The sequence below is a fragment of the Thunnus thynnus genome, chromosome 7 (assembly GCF_963924715.1).
Source record: "Thunnus thynnus chromosome 7, fThuThy2.1, whole genome shotgun sequence".
NCBI lineage: Eukaryota > Metazoa > Chordata > Actinopteri > Scombriformes > Scombridae > Thunnus > Thunnus thynnus.
Genome location: NC_089523.1, coordinates 9,941,618 through 9,964,383, shown reverse-complemented (window position 1 = coordinate 9,964,383; position 22,766 = coordinate 9,941,618). Strand labels below are relative to the sequence as shown.

The following is a 22,766-nucleotide window of genomic DNA, read 5'->3' as shown; positions in this document are numbered from 1 at the left end:
GAAAGAAAGAAAGAAAGAGGTGAAATAAATAAATCTGACTGACAATCAAAAAATCATATTTGTATTTCTTTAATTTTATTTACAAAAAGTTGTGAGAACAGATGAATGCTGACTCTCACATAAGCACACAAACAGGGTCTCTCTCTTTCTCTCTCTCACACACACAAACACACACACATTCAGAAAATACACATTTTCCTGTACAGTATACATTTTAAGCAAGATTTGAGTTTGCATGTTCAAACCCAGACATTATATTTCATAAACATCACACTTTACCAACATCACTGCGTTCACGGAAAAGAAAAATGATGACACAAGATGTTGAATTGACATTGGATGTGATGAGAACAGTCATAATGAGCTGAGATAAATAAAGGCATTATATGCAAAAACACTGAATGATGATTGAGAATGCAATAAATACAAGTGATATTCTTATCAATGAAATTTTTTTTCAACAACATAAAAAAAAAACCTTCAGTAATCAAAACTTACAAGTTGATTATTATCTTGGTAATGTGACAAATGGATAAGTTGACATTCAGAATATTGGTGCTTCATTAATTGCATGTTCTTCCTACATGCATTGCACTGGCTTCTACAGAGTTTCTACATTAGGAAAGTGTGTGGCTAGCCTGTTAAAATAAGGAATGTTCACATAACATTTTGCGAAAATTGAAAGAAAAATGTTAAAACCATTTCCATGAGGTTATTCCGAATGTCAAAGTATCTGTCTGACAAATGAGCACATTAAGAATCCACAGCATCTGTGAGCTGCTCTGCGTCCTCTTTGCTGTCTGAGCATTCGGATGGTATGAAGCAGCCCGAGTCTCTGGGACAATCACTGTCCTCCTCCTGTACACTGTGGGAGGTTTTGTGCTCCTCCGCATCCCTGACATCATCACCTGCGGCCACAAAGCAAATGGAATTGAGGCAAATGTCATAATATTACAAGTTCCTGTTTCCAACCACATTAAAGAAGCTGTGTCAAGTCAAATCTGTGCCACATGATTCAGTCAGTGGAAAATAATCCATATTTAGATGCTTTGGATGCTCTTTGACACGTAAATTTTAATTTATGTTTGTGGCAGCAAAAGCGTTGCACATTATTTTCAACATTAAAGGTTGTAATAGCCTAAATTAAAGTGATAACAGGTGTGTTGTTGGCTGAATGACCCAAATACTAAAATAAGTTCTGCAGCTGTGACCCAGCAAACAGCACGCACATAACATCTCTTCTTCTTTTTTAAAAAAAAAAATGCCTCGATCATCATCTGTGACTTCCACTTTCCACTCTCACAAAATAAAAATATTCCACCATTCTTTCACTTTTCTACCTCGCTGATAGAAGCTATTAATCTTCATGTCCGGGTTGTCAAACCACTAACCTAATGGAGTTCAGCTTGATTAAATTACTGGCTTGTCATGTGAGTCAACAGGCTTGGCAGGGTCACACTGCAGCCACCATCTGTTTATTCACACTGTCACCCAAACAGAGAAATTACAATGACCTTTAATGTGACTTGTACACATCTGCTTAAGTAAAATGCACTAAAGCAGGCACTGGCTGAAGAAAACTAGCAAGTGTGTTTTGTTCCTTCTTCACACCAGGGAGTAGTTTTATTTTCATTCATGTGAGCCTCTGTGATAATCAGCCTACTGGTTCAAGACATCAGATTACTGGAACACCTTCTGCCCTCTTAAGCACTTTCTATCTGAGTAACAGGAAATCACTGATAAGCCTCTCAGAGCGTGCAGGATGTATTTCTATTCTGTGTGCCACAATTGTCTCAGCTTTCATCCGCTATTTTACATTTTGAGCAGTGAACCCATTTCAATTCTTGTTTTCCATCAGTAATGAAACATTTCCAAGCATATCTGTCATTGAAAAAAACGTCTTTGAGGGAAGTTTATTTCTGAGAATTTAATCTTGGCTTATCTATTTTCTGTTTGTGTGTCACTAAAGTCATTAAAGCTACCTGAAAGTGATAAGTACTCATTTTTGACTGGCTGTTGATCACACAGGTGCATCACATTTAATCACAATCAAACTAATTAGTCCCACATGGTGCCAGAAAGTTGTTATGCTTGATTACAGCAGTAAAAACACTTAATAAATACAATGCTACATTCTTACAATATGCATTGATGTTGCAGTACGTTACTGGAAACTAGTGATACATCATCATTTGTAAGTGATAGTCTTTGTAAAACAATACCATTAGTAGTAAAATAAGTCTTTTTCACAGAAGACATTTTGACACGTCACAGTAGGAAAAGCACATGTAAGTAATAAAATGCTGCTACAACTTCAGAGTCCTGGTTTTGTGTATACTGGCTCATTGTCATGCTGTCATGACTTACTGGGACACTTGAACAGAACAGCACCATCAGTAATGTTATTAGTAACATCTGTGCTTTTCCATCTATGACAAGTCAGACAAGACAGAGAGTGTGCTGTGAGAGAGAATAATAGATACTCTCTATCAGGCGTGTGGCTGAATACAAATACATTATTTGGCAAAGCACAAATAGTGTTTTGGGTTATTTTGTTTTATTTTAATGAATATTTGTTTCATACAAATATTTTAAAAATGATTTGTTTTCAGGAAGAAAAAGAAAACCATATCAAATAACCAGCGCGCAGGCCAGTTACATCACTATCTCAGTCTTACATCTATCAGCAGGTCTGAACTAGGGGAGTCACATCCACCTGCTACATGACACACATTTCCTGATTTGGACATTACTCCTGGAGTGGAGGGGTGTTTCCCAAAGATAAAGCTAAACTACTGACACACACAAAGTGCTCTCAAGGGACTCTCCACAACCTGTTGTTCCCCTTCTCCTTTCCACAAAGTCAGGTTATAAAAAATAGGCAATAAATGAAGAGTGCAAAGCAATAATCGCCTTTGAAGTTCTTCCCTAAATATTACATGCTGTGTTGTCTCTGTGTTATGGGTGTATAAATAAGTGGAGGTCTGTCTGCATATTTGTGATGCGCTTGGTTTTAGCTCAGACCCAGTGTGGGGACCTCATAAACACTTTAACATTTTAATATCCTAAAATGAAAAGTATAATAAAAACAAATACTAGATTTTTATACCTATTTCCACTTTTATTTGAATACAAATACAAATATAAATAATTTTGCTGTCTCAACAATTATAGATACAAATACAAATACTGGGCTCTCTGCACATCTCTACTCTCTATGTTCCTGACCTTCTGTGTAGCGGTAATCAGCAGCGGTGAGAAGCTTGCGTCTGTGCTCGGGGTCTTTGACGTTCAGCTCTATCAGGTGTTTCTCCTGGAGGTGCAACAGGTCTTCCACTGTCTGGTAGCCATTTAGCAGCAAAGCAGAGGCGTACTCCTGCAACAACAACAGTTCCTTCATCACAATCAACATACATACGCATTCACATTTCAGCTCTTAGGTGGCTACACGTTGAGTTTCAGATGATGTATGTTACAAATATTTAGGTTTCAAACAGACCACAGAGAATTGATGGCTGGATATCTTACAGTACATTTTTAAGATTGTGTTGTTGAAGCATGGTAATGTTTCAGTGGTCACGTTTTCAGTGCAATTTCCCTTTTTTTTTAAAATTTGTGGTATTTTCTGGCTGAAACTGAAAACAACAATCTTGCACATCATATTTCTTTTAACCTCAAGATGTCAAACAGACGAGTAAGCAGAAAACACTTTGAAATGTTTTCCTGTTATGTTCTTGAACACCTGCTGATTTGTCACCAGTCTGAAACAACAAGGCAATCTCAGGCGAGCAAATCTTGTTCTCACCTCCAGATTCAGACGCTCCAGCAACTCCAGCAGTGTTTTAGGTCGAGGTCTTTTGGACAGTTTCTGTTGTCTGATTTTGGGAACTTCTTCTTCTTCCTCCTTCTCCACCAACACATCTACATAGATGAACTTGAAGTTGCCCACTTTGTTGTTTAGCATGCCTGTCCAGATGCCCATGGGAGGCTTACTGATGATGTTGATGATGTCCCCGACCTAGTATGCAAATTATAGAAAATATATAGAATCATGAACAGGATGTTGATCTATGTGTTTGCTTACCGTTTCAAGTTCAGCTGGAATGCTTCACTTTTGTCTTAATCAGTATTGCAGTTTATCGTTACATCAGGGCCTTAGTTGTGATGGCCTTGTTGTTATTTCACAGTAAAACTCTGCATACAGTGTTGTATCTTACCTTCAGTTTGAGGGAATCGGTGTCGTACGGGCTGGGGACGAAATCCGTGTGGACGCGAGCTCTGCCACAGAACTGTCCCTGGTAGGAGCCGTCCTCCTCCAGCCTCAGACTGTCCCTCTGACCAGAACCATTGGACTCACTGGTCACACCACCTGCACCCACAAACGCAACACAACACAGTATGATTACACCATGTATGCATGGATCTGGTGATTTACTACTCTTAAAGTTTCTGGAGCTATATCACACGGAGAATCCTCAAAATAAAAGAAGCTGTAAATATATATGTGTGTATAAAAATAGCATCAGCAGAGTCCTTACTAGACGAGCTCTGGCCGCTGTAGAGACTCTCTAAGGAGTTGCTGGTCTGTGCAGAGTTTTGCTCAGCTGGAGGGGCACTCTCTGTCTCTGCCTCTGGGTCTTTGTCTGTCTCATCACCCTGGGAAGAAAAAAAACAAAAAGACATACTATTTTAATTGAGAGGCATGTCATAGAGTACAGAAAAAAAATTAGTTTCATGATCATAATGGTGTCAGTGATAGCTCGGACAAAATGTACATTAGTTGCGACAACTGTAAGTCCATATGAAAGTGAAAGGCGACGAAGAAACAAACAGCTTCAGGGAGACATGTAGGTTGTGAAAATGTCAAAGCCCCTAAAGGTTTTGTCGTATCTCTTCATCGGTATTACAGTAAAACTGCATCAAGACACTTTTTGATGAAGCTTAAGGTGAAGCGCTTCATGTCAGTGTTGTAAGAAACAGCGTCACATTTGAGGATGTGGGTTCATAAGAGATGAAAGCGATAAGATTCTTTAGAAAAAACGGCAGTGGTTTGCAGTAACTGCGGCTGACTGTCGGTGAGTCTGGAGTTTGATGACGCTTGGCAGCTGTTAGGGGGTTTTTGATCATTTGTGTATACACATTATTGATAGATGAGATAGAAATCTGTGCCTACAAATCATTACATTTTGCATAGGAATTGTGTGTGTTTGTGTGTGTCTATTTTCTAGTGACTCACTGTCTCCTCACAGAAGGACTTGGCATGTTTTTTGCCCATTTTTCTGCGCATAGTCAGTGAAATTGCCTTCATCTTCTTCCCAAGTCCTGATTTGTTTTGGTCCACACTCTCACACTCCTCTGTGAGCTGTGAACAACAAAAGTTAGTTTGTTTTGTTAGTTTTTCATCATTTTTGTTACACCTTTGCCTGAAATACATCATTTCATTAATGTTTTGCACTCCAAACATACAGAATTGTACTAAAGACAGTACATTTAGATTTAATTTGCTCCATAAACACAAAATGCATCACTTTCTCTACAGCTAAGGGATTTTCCCAAGATGAACTTGTTTTCCAGTGTCATACTTTAGAACACAATATATACAACTACACTGGTTGAAAATATCTATTTTCAGTCCTTTAATGAGAGGCAAACTGTAGCATCTCTATCCGATTACTTTACAAATGTTTTACTATCTTGCCACTTTTAAACAATAGGAGTTTTCACCATTTCTCTAAAAATAAACACAAACAAATCTACAAACCATATTTGTCCCATTTTCCTCTGGCTTGGCTTGTGATGAGTGATGTCTGAGACCCTCAAACTTGCCAAAGCTTGTGGAGCGCTGTGAGGAAGATTCAAAGACAGAGACAAAGGATGTCATTGAGAAAACTGGCACAGTTTGTGAAGCAAGATTTAACAGTATTACGCAACATTAAGTCATCGTACTGGTGAGTTCTTGTCTCAATTGTCGCAAGGCTCAAAAATTCCTCAAAACCTGCAGCATCTTCACTCTACAGATCAAGTTTTCCAGTGAATTCAACGGTCTACATCTACTCTATATATTTGTCTATTAAGGGAAGTCAAAGAGTTCCTGATTTTTCTGCTCGCAGATAAAGGGAACTTCAGTCAAAAGCAAACCACAGACATAAATAGTATGTAAATGTAGGTATACAGTTAATGCTTGGTGCTGAAATAGTTGTGACAGTTAAATGGCGTGTTCACAATTTTTTGAAACTATAGTCAGGTCCCCAAATGAACACTGAAACGGGTTTTTCATGCCATAATCATTCCTTCTGCTCATACTGGCCATTAGAAGATCCCTTCATAATGGAAGTGATGGGGGCCAAAATCCACAAGCCTCCCTCCATGCAAAAATGTATTTAAAAGTTTATTTGAAGTTAATATGAAGCTTTTGTCCAAATAAGTCAAATCAAATAGACATCTTTCAACGTTTACAGTCTTTTTAGTGCCAGATTTTTGTTACTCTACTTCCACCGCAGCTCAACAAAGAAACACTGTCTGAGGAAACACAAAGAGGGGATTTTATGCTAAAAAGACTGCAAATGTGGCAGATATCCACTTGATATGACTAACTCACACTGCTGAATATTATATAAGTATCAAATAAACTTTTAAATGCACAAAATGACTGTGTGGACACACTGCGGCTTTTGGCCCCCATCACTTACATCGAAATGAGAGCTTGTAAAATATGTGGTAAATGTGTGTCAAAATGTGACTCCACACAGTTGCACAGTTTGCTAACTTGTCAGTATTCGAAATGAATGAAATTACATAAATAAGGCAGTTGTGTCCTCCAGCGACCTGCAGCGCTGTAATGCACTCGTACTAGCTCTCCTCTCGCTTGCCTGCCCCTAATTTTTCATAAAACTAAAAGTCATTATAATCTCTCCCAAACCCCCATCATCTCCACAGCAGAGCACTAAAATAATTATATAAATGAATAATCCCTGGAAATCCTGGTTAAATATGAGCTCCATGGTCCTAGACAGCCCTCTGTGGATTGATTTAATGCGACGTCGACTACTTTGACAGACACATTTTACTCCACTGTCCACAAATATGGCAGGACAGTTGAAGGGTTTAACATTTAAAGCTGCATTCTTCAACTTGATTTTCATTTTTGTTTTACTGTCTTTGCTGTTTGACTGTTCTACATTGCGGAAATTAATGTGGAAAATACATTGTTCTGTATATGCCTCGGCAAAAAAATGACCTTACATACTGTCAAGCAGCCTGGGAGCGTTCAATCATTATTTCACAAAATGAGATTTTAACACATTTTTAAATGTTGTTATGCAGTAACTTCAGGTACAACCAATGCAAATTTTCACAGAAACTCTTCAGTCGGATAAATAAACCGTCTCTCTCTCCATTTCGCTCTTGTTTCTTTTCACACTTTTGAGGTGACTGTGTCAAAGCTGACATTTGAACAAAACGCTTCCTTCAAAAGGTCATGTCCCTATATTCAGATTGTTGTTTTGATTTTCACCTACCTTGGGTTTGCTGATCTTTCCTCTGTCTGACACGCTGGAAGCTGTCCTATGTAACATTTTCAGCTTTTTGTGTTTTTGTCAAGTCTCAGTCTTTGCTCTTCTCTATTTCCACTGTCCACTCTGCTGACAGTCAAGTGTTAACTAACAGTGAGGCTGCCTGTCTGATGCGCTAGCCCACTTCCTTACAACGCACAGGATGTGAGGCAATTGACAGTATCTCTCGTTGCAGAATCGCTTCAGAAAGGGAAAAACACAAGTGCTTGAGTGTGCACTTTGTGGCCCGCTCATCAACAACATCACTTCCTGGAAGAGCAACAATTCAGTTTTACATTGTGGTGTTTGTTATTTATAAGATATGTGATATTTATGATGAACTTATGTCATAGTGGCTATTGAGTTGTATTGCTTTGGTTGATCTGCTTAAAGTTGGGCTGTAATGACACGAACAGGAGTATTAGTCAATCAAGTAACCACTAGTAGTCTGTGTCATATTTTGTCAGTAGACTTGCATCCACATGAACAAACTGACAATATAATTATTGTATTTGTCCATAAACTTATAAGCTTTTATTTAATGGTGAAAATAGAGAGAAATAATGTAAAAGTGTAAGTGTAAGACAATCCTAAATTCAATATTCCTCAAAATTTCCTTTAAATAGCAATGAGGAACTTGCTTTTGGTAAATGATGCTGGAAGTATTTTATCTTATGCCTTTCTTTCTTAATGCAGGGTGAAGCTTTTAAGGAAGTACTGACGTATGACAGGAATAGCGGAGAAGTGGTAACTTTGTTGTGTTGAAATGCTTTCCGGTTAAACTCTGTTCTCAGTATGTAAGTTCATACATTTCACTCTATGTCTGTACTTTAAGGTCTGTACGAGAGACACTTAACCATAAAAGACATGATTGTGTCTGCTCTAGAGAATCAGAAAATAACCACTGGTCACCTTCTCACAAAAACCAGACAGTTAATCTGGGAGTGTGAGGAAGTAACTCACGCAGGATCCTCACATGATAGGATCCTAACATCGCTCTGATGTTGCCATATGGGGATTTGCCCCAGTGTTTACATTGCAAGGGGGTTTCAATCGGTCAGTAGAAAAGGGAATTCTACAGACAAAACCATTGACTAATCCCACTGCTTGCAATCAGCCGTAAACTCCTGTCAATCCAGATTATTACTTCTGAGGCTCCTGACTCACTTGGAGAGGCCATTGTTCATCTGAAGAGTTTTATTCCAAAATGAGATATTTAACATTTGAAAAAAGACACCTGCTCAATTGTAATACCTTTTATAACTAATTGTTTGGCATTGTGTTCTGAATTTGCTGCTTGTATTATTTAGCTAACAGCTAACAGCTAACAGTTTTCAGTTTTCAGTTTAAAGTTTCAGACCATTAAAGATGCAGAACGAGGCGTCATGTCCGATGAAATTACTTTTTATCTCTAAGAACTAGCGACACTTTAGATCCATAGGGATCTTGTAATCTTTATTCCGGATCATCCGTCTCATCGTGGACAATTTCCTCCAAAGTCATGTTAAGCTACGACAACTGCTTTGTGTCACACAGGGCGCATGCTGCACGTGCTCACTGGGTATCAGCAAGGGTCTTATATGCTTTGAGAGATGTCAAGTGCACGCGAAAGCATTGACCTTTAAGGTTAATCTGCACTATTGTGTGGTATTAGCACTGAGGGACCACCTCATTGTATCAAACAGCAACTGATGTAGGAGAGTATTCAGAATGCTTGGCTGCACATCATGTGTGTGATGGACCTGCCAAAATATCCGTGGCATTGAAGAGGGTCATATAATATCACAGCCGTTTGATATTGTAACCCTAAGAGCCCCACACAAACAAAGAAATAAAAAAGGCCTTAAGCAGAGCACTTCATTAGAGCTGCATAGAAGCCAATACTGCAGTTGCACTGAAATGTGCATGATTCATTAAGACCTATGCATCAGAATAGCTAAAACTATGTCTCAGAACATGCCCAGATCTCCTTCCTGGGCTAATGGTTTCAAAAACATATATCCATCAGCAGAAACTCACATTTGGTTCTGACAGATCCACATCAGTGACAGACCGCGGCACCTTTGGGGGAATCTGGGGTTTACAGTCCTGTTTCAAGTTGTCATCCTGGGCTGTTGCCTCCTGCTGTCTTCCCTCCCACTCCTTCCCATGGGGCGTGGCGAAGTCGTGGGAGTACACACGGTACTCTGTGAGTGGCCTGCGGCAGGTGTGCTGGATGGTCCCCCAGGCGGGACTGCTCTCACCTGGGTTGCTCCAGCGCTGGTGGTGCGTGTGCATGGGTGTCGCTCCACCAGGGAGGCTGACCATGTCAGTGCAGCGGCCTGGGGTGGTGTTCTCCTGAGCGGGGAGGGTGGAGGACTTGCCCAGATAGGGCCTCCTGTCTGACCTGTATGGTAAATCCAGGTAGTGAGGTCCCACGGGTGGGCTCATAGCTCCTGGTGGGGAGTGCACTGAGACAGAAGACAGAATGGAAGAAAGTAAATGAAAAGTGACATTTGAAAGGGACTGGTGGTGTTGATGGTCTCCTCTTTTGAACCGGAAATAGACTTTTGCACTGTGTTGAGGTGCTTCAAAGCGGTTCATCACTGCAGTGGAGAGTGATTCATAGTTCTGCATATGCTGTCCACGCTAACTGTTGTAACACCACCGCAAAACTACTTGCATGCACGCAAAGTAATCCTGTTTAGTCTCTTTACACATTTCTCTTACGACAGAGTAGTAACAAAGACAGTGAAGACACGCTTTTCACTGGAATAGGCTCTACTAGATGATGGAGACTATTTCAAACCTCAAAGCAGCACCAGAAAAAGAGTGTAGTGAAGTAGCGAAACAGACCAATCAGTTCTTGTGGTGGCTTCTTTGCCTTGGTAACCCCTATGTGTAGTTAAATGTTTGAGGAGGCGTTTGTTTACTTGTTTTGTTTGGCTCTTATGGAGACATTGTAGACATCTACAGTCAGGATGTCACAACACCTACTTAAAAGCAGAAGTGTAATTCATGAAATGGAGTTGCTACATTTCTATGAAAACTTGGTCATAGCTTGCTTTTAGAGTCACGAAAAAGGTCAAAAAGGACAGTTTATGGGGAAGGAATAGGAGGCAGTAAACTTCTTGTTGTTGTTTAAAGCTGTTTCACCTGTTGAGTTGTGAGTTTTCTTTGACCCCTCCTTCCTGCTCTTTGTGCCCAGTTTCTTTCCAGTCTTTTGATTTCTTTTGACGGCAGGTTTAGACTCTGTCGCCACTCCGTTGCAATGGACGCTCTGAAATGATGCACAGAGAGACAATCTATATGTATGTACTTTAAGTCCTAAATATGACAACTCCTCTGGTACTCACAAGAAAAAATAACAGTCATTGACCCATTATGACGCACTCACATGACTCAGCACGATTTTTTGGTGGTTATTAGTAAAAAGGTCCGGTAACATTGTCCAAATCCCATTTGGGTCAGACAGTTACTCTGGACGATTTAGCAGCACAGACACATTGTGACTGCTGCTGATCCACTACTGGCAGGCTCTGCTTTGTTTGCTTCTCACTATGATGGGCATTAGTCAGCATGGGCACTGGGTGACCTGGCACAAGGCCTGTAAACCCTCCCTACCTCAAACACACACACACACACACACACACACACACACACACACACACACACACACACACTCAGTCCTCCTCTTGTTTTCACATGTCTCTCTGCCATGTGGCCCAGAGATTACAGAGAGAGCAGTACCACTCTTTGGACCATCTGCACTGTATTAAAACTCAATCAGCATTTGCGTTAAATGATTGTGCCATTTAGGCCACCAGAGGCTCTCTGGTTGTCACAAGCAGGTGGCGGCTTGAAACTCCTAAACTGACAGCAACAGTTTCATTTTAATGCTGCTTAAACGTCAGATCGACACAGATGCATCGATCTGTGAGTTTTTAGGACAAAAATGTAATTTAGCAGTGCAGAGTTTAAAGGAAGGTGTTCTAACTCACATCATAGAAAGACAGGTTCATGCTCTGCCACTCACCTGGTCTTTGTGGTTGCTGTTTGACCAATCCGGGTTTGGCTTCCATCCCTCATAATTACCAGCCTGTAAACCAAACATAACAAGCTGTGCCACTTGGTTCACATATATGAAAATAGCCATTGAAGGAGATTTGTAATAAGTGGAAGAAGCTGAGAAGACAGCAGGATTTATAAGAGCATCCTCACCTGGTTTGGAGGCAGTTTCTCCTTTTTCTTAGTGCCAGAATGATGAGCTCCTTTTCCTCCTTTGATTTCTGTTCTGTGTTTAGTCCTTTTCAGCTCTAAAAGGGTGCAAAGTATAATTATATGTTTCGTCATGTTAGTTATCAGTTGAGTTGTGTGACTGCTCTGTGTCACTGCCTTAAAAATCTAATTAATACATTTTTTCTCCAACTTAAAGGCCTGTCACTGCTTTGTGTTGTTATCGCAGGCCTGTGTAACATTACTAAATAGTTTGGGGTGCAGTTTTGGTGGTGAATTGGTGGTGAGTAAAGTCTTCAGACGTCATGCTGAGAGTCCAAATGAACGTTGGCATATAGATGAGCTTAGCCTATTTATTTCCTATTTACCTTCATTGTGATTGTTGGTGATGTGGACTAAATCTTCTCGGCTCTTGGCAGGCTGCCAGACTGCAGTATTACAGCCAGGGTTATCTGCCGTGGAGGGAGACAAATCAGAAATGTTGAGGATTTTATCTGAAAAGTCGGGGTGAACGGAGGCCATGGCTGCACATCACGCTGAATGAAAGTGTTATCTGCGTCACGGACAGGAAGCCGAGTAAGTAATTGTAGCTTTTAATCTAATAGACAATGATATATTCTTAGCAGCTTTCAAAAGGTCAATTATTTCGCTGCAGTCTTCCTGAGGGTTCATGATAATGCGTGAGATACAGCAAATACACTCAGACAATAATGAACATAATGACTTTATCACTTCAATAAAATCTCTTTGAATTAAAAAGATATACAATAAAAAACACACAAAAATATGTTAGTACTCACCCAACGCTTCATTTTCTGACGCAGATTTAGATACATGTGTTCTGAAAGTCAAATGAACAGAGAGACAGAAATATTATGAATTTGCCATTAATAAGTACAACACACACTACAACAACCACATTGATATGGTTGATTTTTAGTCACTGAACACACAACATAACAACAAAACATGATTAAGACATAAATATACGACCATAAAGCACATAAATCACAGATCATGAAGGTAAAAACTAAAATTGAATCGTAGGAAAGTAGATTTATATTACATATTACATCAGTTGTGTACTCTGTTTAAGCACAATCTAGTCTTTCTGTGGACTCAAACACCACAATGTGACCACAGAGTCATGTTTCTTTTAAAGTAAAGCCAGGGGAGAAAAGGTGTTGAGGAGGCTGGGGACTCTAAGTAGGGGGGCCTTGAATCCTCTTAGTCCAACTAGCCCAAAGCTATAATCTGCCTTCTGCTGGCCCAACAGTCTGCAGGGCCTTTCTTCTTCTAAAAAAACACAAAAACATTCACTACCACTCACACTGAGTAACACATATATATATATATATATAGCTTTTTTGCAATTGTTTCTAATGGGATGTCAATCCCTCTTCTTAAAAAGCATTGTATTAAGCAGATAGATGAGCTGAGGTAAGGATGAGGAGGGCAGTACTGCTGAGCCGGTCTGCTCTGCTACAGGAAGGATTTACAGCATTAACCCCCAGTGAAAATAAACAGGGAGCCTTTCAAGCCATATTATTACACTATGGGGAAAGCCCTTTCACTGTTTTGCTGCGGTTCACATGCGCATGCAACTAAAGAAATAGAAAGAGGGCTAAATACAGTCGACACAAGCTTGACTGCCTGTCAGGATTATGATGTTTTTAATACTATTTCACTGTCTGATGAACATGATTAATATGGGAACAAGAAACAAAAATACCTGAGAGATAAACCCATTGTCATTTGGTGCAGCTAACACCGTGTGTGCATGTTTGTGTCTATCTCTGATGAGCTCACCTTCTTTTCTTTTTGTTAGAGTTTGTCCCCGGCATCGGAGCCATTTCCTGAAGGAAAAGAAAGCATTTTCAGCCAGATGTTAGTGTGTATCTGTACTGAATGTCTGATTTTCTGTCATATCTGAACTGATTTTATACATTGTTGTGTTCTTTAGCAGACTCATGTAGAGATTCAGTGTCATGACATGTAACATTTAATTTTCATGACAAGCTTGTCTAAAAAATAATCAGAATAGCAGCTGTCAACTGGCTCTGCTCATCATTATGATTTCATAATCAGCTTTATCTTAAAGGTACAATCTGGTCCCAATTCCTACGAGAAGTGACCCCACTCAATCTGGTCGTGTTTGTTCACAGGGCTCCACCACTCACAGTCTGTACTACATGAATGTTTGTGGACATGCTCGAGAGTATCGATTGTTCTTCTCACCATAGAAATGGATCTTCCAGAGCCTCGCCACTTTGTATTGTCATCCAGCAGGACGGCCGGGCTGCAGGAGCGGCTGCAGGAACGGCTGCATGAGCGGCTGGAGGAGCGGCTAGGAACGGGCTGTGGTGGGCCGTCGCTGGAGTTCTGCACCGCTTCATACAGGCTGTCCATAGACCCCTCCTGATACCATGTGGACAGACACACAGCTGTCAGACAGTTGACATTTGGCAGCAGGCATGATTTATGAATGGATTTAATCTATTCTGCGTGATTAAGATTAAGATGAAGAGCATAGTGTGCAGAAATCAAGCAGGTTTTAAAGGTTTCACATGCTGCACGATGAAACCTCACGCTCCTGCATTTACAGAATTAAGTAAAAATACAGTCTTCAGGGGCACAAAGACATAACAGTGCACATAATTCTTCATTTCACAGTAAACAGACACAAAGCATCAAAATTAGAGTTATGAGAATTTGATATGACAGTAGGGATGTGCTGCTGATGCTGCTCCAAAGCTCTTTTAAATTTGCTTGTCAACCACGGATATAGGGAAGGACTGAATTTCCTCAGAACAGATTTCAGTGTGGATTAATATTTGTTTGGCTTGCTTGGATTCCTTCTAGGAACATATAACCAATTTCTCTCATGATGACGTCTTATCTGTGTGCTGGACAGGATGAGGCCTATCTTTAATGTCGATAAGAGTGATTTTAATTCTATAAGATCAGGCTTTTTCTGGTTTGAACTCTTATAATGTGTCCAAATGATTAAAATATGCAGTGTATGTATTGTATTTTTTGAGTGAGTTTATGTTTATCTCACTTGTTTGCTCTTGTGTGTTTTATCCGTCATGCCAGTTAATATCCCGTACCGAATTACATGTATTTAAAATGAGTTATGTTTGAAATCATCACACACGTGATGTGGAATAACAGCAGCAGAGGAGACAATCAGTGCAATCGCTTCTCAAGCCTCTGTTTACTGCAGGAAGATGTTTTAAAGTTAATAATCCTGATGATTGGTCAACATCTGTCCAAAGGCAAGTTTCTGTATACACGCCTTTGAGCCCCACGTGTAGCACAACAGCTGCAGTAGCATCTGAGAGGCCATATGTGTGTGTGTGTGTGTGTGTGTTTGCGTGTGCTTGTCATTGCACATGTCACCTTGCTGATCAATACTATCTCTCTGCTTTCTCCTGTAGCATCACTTCCATCAACAAATCAAGTAAATATATAGTTTACAGAATTAATAGTACACATATACTACTGTTTCATACATTTCTCATGTACTGTAGGTAAATCCCCATAAATAAGATGAGTTAGGGAAGTATTTAAAGTTTTGAGACAATTTTGAAATAGATTGTGCAAAAAGTGCAGCTTCATATCAGAAGAATATCTCTGTTGTTCAAACAGTTATTGATCTGTTGTCAGACAGTTGTCACACTAGAGTTACAGTCGTCTCTTTAGCATCATGTGTAGCCTATTTAGAGGCTAACACACTTTGATAACAACACTTCATGGTTAATACAGCATGTTATGTTTTACATTTATTCAATACAGTCTTCCTCGGAGCCAAGCTCACATTTGCATCACAAGTTTTCCTTAGTTTCTCCTTCAGCTACTCACACACAACTTAAAGGTATAAATGCAGGAAGCAAAGTGTGTCTCTTACCAGTGAAAAGCAGAAAAGGTTCATGTTGGACGAGAGGTATCCAGTTCACACTGGCGCGTCTGATGGAAGTGAGAACAGCAAGCTGAGTGACAGCCAGCGACAGAGAAACAACAGCTCAGTGTGAGCCCAGCCCGGGTTGCCTGCTGTCTTCTCAGATTAATACCACAGTGAAATCCCTCCACTAATCCAATAGATGGACCACCATTACTCTACCAGCCAAAGAAGAGCTCACTCTTGACAACAAGCCCACCATTGGTGGAGCAACAGACTGAGTGTTTGTTTTGAACCTTTTTTTTTTTTTTTTTTCTGCAGGGAAGCTTTGACCAGCAGCCATGCTCCTTTTCACCTTCACTCAGAGGTGAAAGAAGTATTACGATACTGTACTTTACTTAAGTAAAAATAAATTGTCCTGCATTGGAAATCCTGTGAAGTAAAAGTATTTATTTGACATATTAAAATATATATATGTATGTATAATGTCATACACTGCGACAAATACATGTTCAGTACAGTACAGAAATATTATTGGCACAAATATTTTTTAAAAATATATCAAAAGTAAAAATTATCAAAAACTGTCCCCTGTGAGTGATATATTATTATATATGACATCATTAAATTGTTAATACTATTGCATTAATGCAGAAGCAGGGTTTAACTGCTGTGGCTGGTGAAACTAGTTTGAAATATTTGATATATTATTCACTGTACCGTTTTAACTACTTTACCAACTAGTAGTTTAATCTATTTGTTCCCTCCAAGGGATCGCAGCATATGTGGGTGGTTGTGAGATGATTAATGGGGTAGGATGGCAGAAAAAAAGAACTAGGTTCTGCCACAAAAACTAATTTTTTGGACTTTTGGACAATCTTTTTGTGAAATATTGGATAATTTTACCTCATCAGCCATTTATTTAAATGAAACCATCTGAAGAGGCCCCAACACTTTTTTCAGAAGTCACATGCCAAAAAGGTTGTGAACAATTAATTTAATCGCTGAGAATTCATCTTAACTCTCCTATTGTGTTGTGAAAATGGTTTACACCTTCAGTGTTTAAAACTGAAATGAGTCAAATTTGACTCGTGTTTGAATTCATCAACAAGCACTGAAAAAAACATTAATTATCATCCAGTGAAAAGTTTTATCTGCTGAGTGACTTATTATTCATCCATAACCATAATATATCTACATGTATATACTTACTTTGATATTTTATGTACCTTGGACCACATTTAACAAACAATGTCTATTTTATTGCTTATGATGAACAGAACAGGCAAATAAGTCCATGAGATGACCTGATGAACAAAATTATTCCCAAAATAACTTGTTTATATTTTCTTATACATTAAAATGAGCAATTGCTGTTACATCTGTTGTGTAATGTTGTCAAGTCAATTTCCAAAAACAACATTTTATCTTGGTCAAACACACAAGTGTCATCATGATGTGTGTGTGTGTGTGTGTGTGTGTGTGTGCATGTGTGCATGTGCACACTGTGCCAGGTGTGCAGTGAGATTTGAGAAATAAAGCATGAGAAATCCCCAGTCTATATACTGCTATACAGCTGGGGAACAGGAGATGTGTATCTGTGTCTGTACCTGTGTGTCTGTGTGTATGTGAGTGTGTGTGAGTGTGTGTGAGTGTGTGTGTGTGTGTGGGAGGGGGGGGGGGTGTGAGTGAAAGAGAGAGTGGGGGGGGGTGTGCGTGGTATCGTGTTTGCCGCATGCTTCTCTACAATTGAATTCAAGTCAATACGCTTTCTTGGAATGAAACATAATTTTATAGCATACTATTTTATAGGATTTTATTACTATCATTTTTGTTTTGTTGTAATTTTTGTTATTCATGATGGTTTGGCAACATTTACTATGCATTTGTCTGCATAAACAACCCATAGCAAAACAGATGCAACTTTTTTAAATAGGCATTTAAATATATGTATATATATATCAAAATGTGTTTTATTGTATTCAGTAGGCCATTGTACAGGATGTAATGAAGCCTTGTTTTGATCAGATAAAAATGAAAAGTATGTTTCACACATCTGAACTTGAAAACACAATAGGAGGGTTAAACTAAAAAGTAACCAGTGTCTATATCTGGAAAATAACTGTAGTGGATTTTCTTGACATGTGGAAGAAGAAAGTTGCATAAAATGGAAATACTCAAGTTCCTCAAAATCATACATAAAGGAAGGGTTCACAATTTTTCAAGTCTGTCTTAAAACAACAGTCAGGTGCCCAAATGAACATTGAAAAAGGTTTTACTCGCTGTAATCATTCCTCCAGTTCATATTGATCATTATAAAATCCCCTCCAAATGTACTTACATTGTAAGTGATGGGGGCCAAAATCCACTGTGTTTGTTTTGAGAAAAAAAGTATTTAAAATTTTATCTAAAGATAATGTGAAGCTTCAGCTGTCTGAGTCAAATAAAGAGGAAATTTTCCACATTTACACTCTTTTTAGTAAAAAATTCCCTCTTCGTATCTCGATGGAAAGCGTCTTCCTGTTCAGCTGTAGTGGAAGGATTGTAACAAAAAGAGGGAATTTGGCACTAAAAAGACAGTAACTTTGAAAGATATTGACTTGATTGGACAAATTTGGACAGCTGGAGCTTCATATTATCTTAAAATAAACTTTTAAATACATTTTTTCATGAAGGAGACCCTTGGATTTTCATTTGCATTGAAAGTGTATCATGAAGGGAACTCTTAATGTCCAGTATGAACATGAGGATGATTACAGCAAGAAAAACATGTCTCAGTGTGTCAGTGTCTCACGAACCTGACTTTCGTTTTCGGCCAGAGTTGAAAGACTATGAACCTGTCCTTTAAGTATGATCTTGAGGTACTTGAGTATTTCCATTCCATAAACATTTATGGATTTATTATTTTTGCTTCGATACGTACATTTTAATGGTCATTCTGTCAGATTCACTATTCAAAATAATAACATCATGCAACTTAACATTAACATATATCCATTTTATACTGTACATCCCCTTATTACCAGGACAAGTCATTTTAAAAATTCAAAAAAAACTTCCAACATGGTTCTGTTGTCCGAGGAGTGACAACAATCAAAGAAAGAGCTTTTATAATATGTGAAAAATGCACTTCCAAAAATATGTTTGAGGCTTCATTTACAGTACAACAACAATGCCCTCAGGCATGCAATTGTCATTTAGACGTTAAACAAATAAGCCCTGAGCGTGGGGCAGGCTATTCTCACACTCTCAGCCACAGCTCTTTCCTGTGTGGGCAGCATAGATGTGTAAATACTTTTTTTTCTCTCTTGCTACGTGCAACTACAGCCTCTTCAGAGATCAAAATTACATTTCTAAACGATGGAAAGTTTTTCCGTTTATCTTATCTGTTTCTTACCTGTTTCGCATACAGTATTAACCACATCACACATGAGGTGTAAAGGTTGCGCTCCAGCTAGTTATTAATCCACCAATCATCTGCCTCTGGTGTCTGATCTGCTCTAATGTAGAAATGAAACAGCTGGAGAGATTAACACTTATGACCTATATTTTCCTGCTGACATGACAGACAATATGATATGCATATAATAAGTGGAATGATGTGTGGCGTTGAAAAGTATTTTGAATCCATCCTTTTCATTCAACTCAGGTCATTCTTGATATATTCTTATGTTTATGTCAGTGACCTGGTGTGAATGCCTTTGTGTCATCCGAGCAACAAGAAACATGTCAATGGTTTTAAATGGAACATGAGTTCTACAAATAAATGAATTAACCAAATAATCACTTTTCCACTGACTTCAGACCACTTGGCTTAGTTTAAGAGTCTCTTTAAAATGGCCAAATTACTCAGCATATTCATGCAGTAGATTGAAGTTGATATTTAATTGCATACTATTCTTAGCTCTAAGTTGAGCAGTCAGCCTCTGAAGAAGATGTGCTTTGTTGTTTGTTGTTGGTGTTTTGTTTCTGGGCAGACATCCAGGTCCTGACAGTAACAGGGTGTGACATAGCCAGTCTTCCTCTGAAAACATGGTAGAGTGAGAGAATGCTGTCACGCCAGGTACTCACGTCAGCCACAGGTGTTTTATTGTCTCTACTGAAGAGAAACCATTGGTGCGGCTGTGTGGTGAAACAGGATCAAACGTCCCTTCATCATTAAGTCAACTGGGCCCTTTATGGGCCAAAGTGGAAGACCTTTTAAGATGTGGGTTGAACTTGCATTTACGCTTTTTTTCTCCCAATTATTAACAGGTCTGAGGATGACCGGTCACCTAGTTCTCACTTATAATCCATCCTGACCCCTTAGACCCACATGGGTTGACACACTAGGGCTGATACACAAATTCTTACCCCACTTAAGTTTTAAATGCTAGTCCATCACTAATTAACCACTCCATAATCCATAACCAATGTACAATAGGGCCCACATGGGCATGATGGCTAAGATAACTGGCCTATAGTCATTTATTAACTGGTTTAATTTAGCTCTTGATGGCTGCTGGTCCAGTTTAAAGTTACCCTGTAGAGTGTTTCTCCCTAAAAATGTATTGTGTTCATCCTTTAGGCCTTACAACCACACTGAATGCATTTTCTTCTGCATAAAACCTTTTGCCAATCAGATTTTTTGAATATTTTGAATCCTGCATTGATTGTATCAGTGTTTACCTTGGCCAGCAGTCTTCTTTGTTTCTTGTTGCATTACTGACAACAACTGTTGATCAGTGAAACTGTCAGCAGGAACATGTATTGATCAAAACAAAACAAGGATCCACCGATCAAAAGTGTAGCAGCACTAGTGGTGGGGTACCTTTAAAGTCTCTGGTTATCAGAATAGACCTCAATTTGAGCACAGTTACCACAGTTGGGTTAGCCATTGGGATGGCACATCGATTGTGTAAAACAATATGGATATGCTCTAAAATTTGAGAACTTTTTAAATCTTTTTTCTCACCTCACCTGTAACAAAAAACAACTGAAACAAATGAATGATATCAATTAAAAGATTTATTCTTTTTTGCTTGATGAGTTTGAAACAGATGCATCCCTAAAGGCAGTCTAACTTTACATTGCAGCAGTGACAGACAGCGACCCACATAGCAGTAGGCTGTTGCAGTGACCCACTAAGTGACATCAGGAAGGGATTAAGTGTGCGTTTGTGTGCATGTGTGCTAGCTAGTATATGTGGTTGCACTGCTTCTAGTGCTGTTTCATAAAAAAAAAAAAAAAACATAGCTGTGACTACCAGTGCGTTGTGCAGTTTGAGAAGGCTGTGAGATAATGAATGAGGCAGAATTTGCAGATTTCATTGAAAGTCTTTAAATAAAAGCAAAAGGAATCAAGGACAGAACTGTCACATTAAAGCATTTTAAACTAGCAAATCATCTTCCATCACATTCAGATTTATGTAATTATGTAATTAACTTTGATCCATCAGAAAGTGAAAGCAATCGCTGAGTGATGCCTCAGGTCTAGCACAGGTCTCCTTGGCAGCAGGTTGTGAAAAGGTCTTCAGCACAAAAATCCTCACAAGTTCGAGAAAGTTTGTTATCTGTTAAAACACGAATACAACAATATGCAATGACTAAACCATTCCAGTGTCACTGCAATATGTAATAAAAGAGGGACATAGAGATAAACACACATATTTAAACACAGACATGAAACAAAACAAAGTGAAAGCATGAAGTCCTACATACCGATGTCAGTGGTCTTGCAGTACTGGGCTGATGAGGGACATTCTGACACATTCTTGCAGATGTCGTCGTTCTCACCTTCACAGGTGTAGCATCTGAGTGTGAACACTGACGAGAAAACAAATCCATCAAAATTGAGTTTTTGTCTATCATTTGTTGAACTTATTACTTAGAAATATTATGAAGTCATAACATCATCATTTTGTTTTAAATTTGGTCAGTAGTACTGTAGGAATTATCAATGACAGGTTTTCCCTCCTCTTGTAAAACAAACAATGTCCGTCCACAGGTGTAATGTGTCAATGATCAAATTAAATAGTTTCATTATAGTTAAAGAGACTTATGAAAGTATATTTCATCTCATTTTGACGTTTGCTTTAGTAAAAAATAATGCAAAATCTCAATATAAACCAAGGATTACTCACCTTGAGTGCTACACAGCAGCAGCAGCAGTGCGAGAAGCAGGACCTTCATGTTGTTGGATGGTATGTGGACAAACCTCCTGCTCCGGCACTTTTATACTGGCACAGCACATACCAAACTAGAACTGAATCACGCACTTCCTTGTGTAAGATATTCCAGTACTTTCAATTCTATTGTCTCAAAAGAAAAGAAGAAACTTAAGGAAACAAAGAGTGATTTCATCTGCTTCATTCTTTTGTCAATGAGCAAGGTCTTGTGTTGCAGTTTCACGTCAGACCACTTCATAGATTTCAGCAGGTTAATCTGGATTTCTCCATACTTTGGTTCAGCTGAAGTGATCAAGGCCAGTGAGGCAACATCCTTCCCATAACAGTACTTCATTTTGTTAGCCACTGCAGTATATTGTATTATGGCAGTGGCCTATTTTAGTGTAATTTAAGAGAAGCTGTGCTTTTTCCATCTTGTTCAATTTAAAAAGAAGTAGTAGAAACATTGCCCTTCTGGTACAGCTCGATTGCAACTTATCAAAACTTGCCTAATTGTGGTGAAAAACATCAAAAACAAACAAGAATAAGAGTCCATGGCCAAGTTAGCAGCTCTGTGAGGTTGTGGCTTACTTTTGCACAGTGTTGTTTTGAGCTTAATGCTAACATCAGCATGCTACCATGCTCACAATGACAATGATCACATGTTTTGCAGGTAATGTTTACTATTTTCACCATCTTATAGTTAGTGTGAGCACCAAACACAAAGTACAGCTGAGGCTGATGGGAAAGTCATTAGCTTTGCAAATAAAACGAGGTATTGGACACATTAAAATTTTGACCTGATGATTACACTTAAACATCTGGATCTACAATTAATCCTGAGAGTAACATAATCTGTCCGCACCAAATTACATGGAAATCCATCCAATAGTTGTTTAAACACTCACTCCAAGCCACAAATGTCAACCACATGGTGGCACTTGAAGACAAGTCA

The 22,766-nt window shown here is 38.9% G+C and overlaps 3 protein-coding genes across 4 annotated transcripts; all 3 read right to left on the bottom strand.

Annotated features, from left to right (window-relative positions):
* Positions 1-53: 53 nt before the first annotated feature.
* LOC137185821 (SAM domain-containing protein SAMSN-1-like) lies at positions 54-7,719 on the bottom strand. 2 transcript variants are annotated; one of them, XM_067594220.1, is made up of 8 exons: positions 7,518-7,719; positions 5,762-5,842; positions 5,237-5,362; positions 4,539-4,656; positions 4,218-4,375; positions 3,806-4,018; positions 3,229-3,376; positions 54-908 (listed from the first exon to the last, which is right to left on the bottom strand). In XM_067594220.1, the coding sequence occupies exons 1-8, from the start codon at positions 7,572-7,574 to the stop codon at positions 754-756; spliced, it is 1,056 nt and encodes a 351-aa protein (XP_067450321.1). In that variant the 5' UTR covers positions 7,575-7,719; the 3' UTR covers positions 54-753. The 2 variants fall into 2 exon arrangements, with proteins under 2 accessions (XP_067450321.1, XP_067450322.1); XM_067594221.1 differs by having other exon boundaries at positions 4,218-4,369; positions 7,518-7,716.
* A 1,692-nt stretch (positions 7,720-9,411) lies between these two features.
* Positions 9,412-16,175, bottom strand: LOC137185820 (uncharacterized). Its single transcript, XM_067594219.1, has 9 exons — positions 15,676-16,175; positions 14,004-14,183; positions 13,575-13,621; positions 12,566-12,606; positions 12,134-12,217; positions 11,751-11,845; positions 11,566-11,628; positions 10,686-10,809; positions 9,412-10,000 (listed from the first exon to the last, which is right to left on the bottom strand). Exons 1-9 carry the CDS (start codon positions 15,697-15,699, stop codon positions 9,555-9,557), a joined length of 1,104 nt encoding a protein of 367 aa, XP_067450320.1. The 5' UTR covers positions 15,700-16,175; the 3' UTR covers positions 9,412-9,554.
* A 4,478-nt stretch (positions 16,176-20,653) lies between these two features.
* On the bottom strand, positions 20,654-21,939 carry ly6d (lymphocyte antigen 6 family member D). Its single transcript, XM_067595764.1, has 3 exons — positions 21,788-21,939; positions 21,366-21,470; positions 20,654-21,217 (listed from the first exon to the last, which is right to left on the bottom strand). Exons 1-3 carry the CDS (start codon positions 21,834-21,836, stop codon positions 21,138-21,140), a joined length of 234 nt encoding a protein of 77 aa, XP_067451865.1. The 5' UTR covers positions 21,837-21,939; the 3' UTR covers positions 20,654-21,137.
* Between the last annotated feature and the right edge of the window lie 827 nt (positions 21,940-22,766).

Excerpts from the sequence above, each read along its gene's own strand:
- LOC137185820 (XM_067594219.1), bottom strand. The coding sequence starts at position 15,699 with ATGAACCTTTTCTGCTTTTCACTG. Across the intron at positions 14,184-15,675 it reads ACCTTTTCTGCTTTTCACTG|GAGGGGTCTATGGACAGCCT; the intron begins GTAAGAGACACA and ends ACATGGTATCAG. Across the intron at positions 12,607-13,574 it reads TCTAACAAAAAGAAAAGAAG|AACACATGTATCTAAATCTG; the intron begins GTGAGCTCATCA and ends TTTGACTTTCAG.
- LOC137185821 (XM_067594220.1), bottom strand. The coding sequence starts at position 7,574 with ATGTTACATAGGACAGCTTCCAGCGTGTCAGACAGAGGAAAGATCAGC. Across the intron at positions 5,363-5,761 it reads AGGAAAATGGGACAAATATG|CTCACAGAGGAGTGTGAGAG; the intron begins GTTTGTAGATTT and ends TGTTGTTCACAG. Across the intron at positions 4,657-5,236 it reads AGTCCTTCTGTGAGGAGACA|GGTGATGAGACAGACAAAGA; the intron begins GTGAGTCACTAG and ends TTTTCTTCCCAG.
- ly6d (XM_067595764.1), bottom strand. The coding sequence starts at position 21,836 with ATGAAGGTCCTGCTTCTCGCACTGCTGCTGCTGCTGTGTAGCACTCAA. Across the intron at positions 21,471-21,787 it reads GCTGCTGTGTAGCACTCAAG|TGTTCACACTCAGATGCTAC; the intron begins GTGAGTAATCCT and ends TTTTCTCGTCAG. Across the intron at positions 21,218-21,365 it reads CTGCAAGACCACTGACATCG|ATAACAAACTTTCTCGAACT; the intron begins GTATGTAGGACT and ends GTGTTTTAACAG.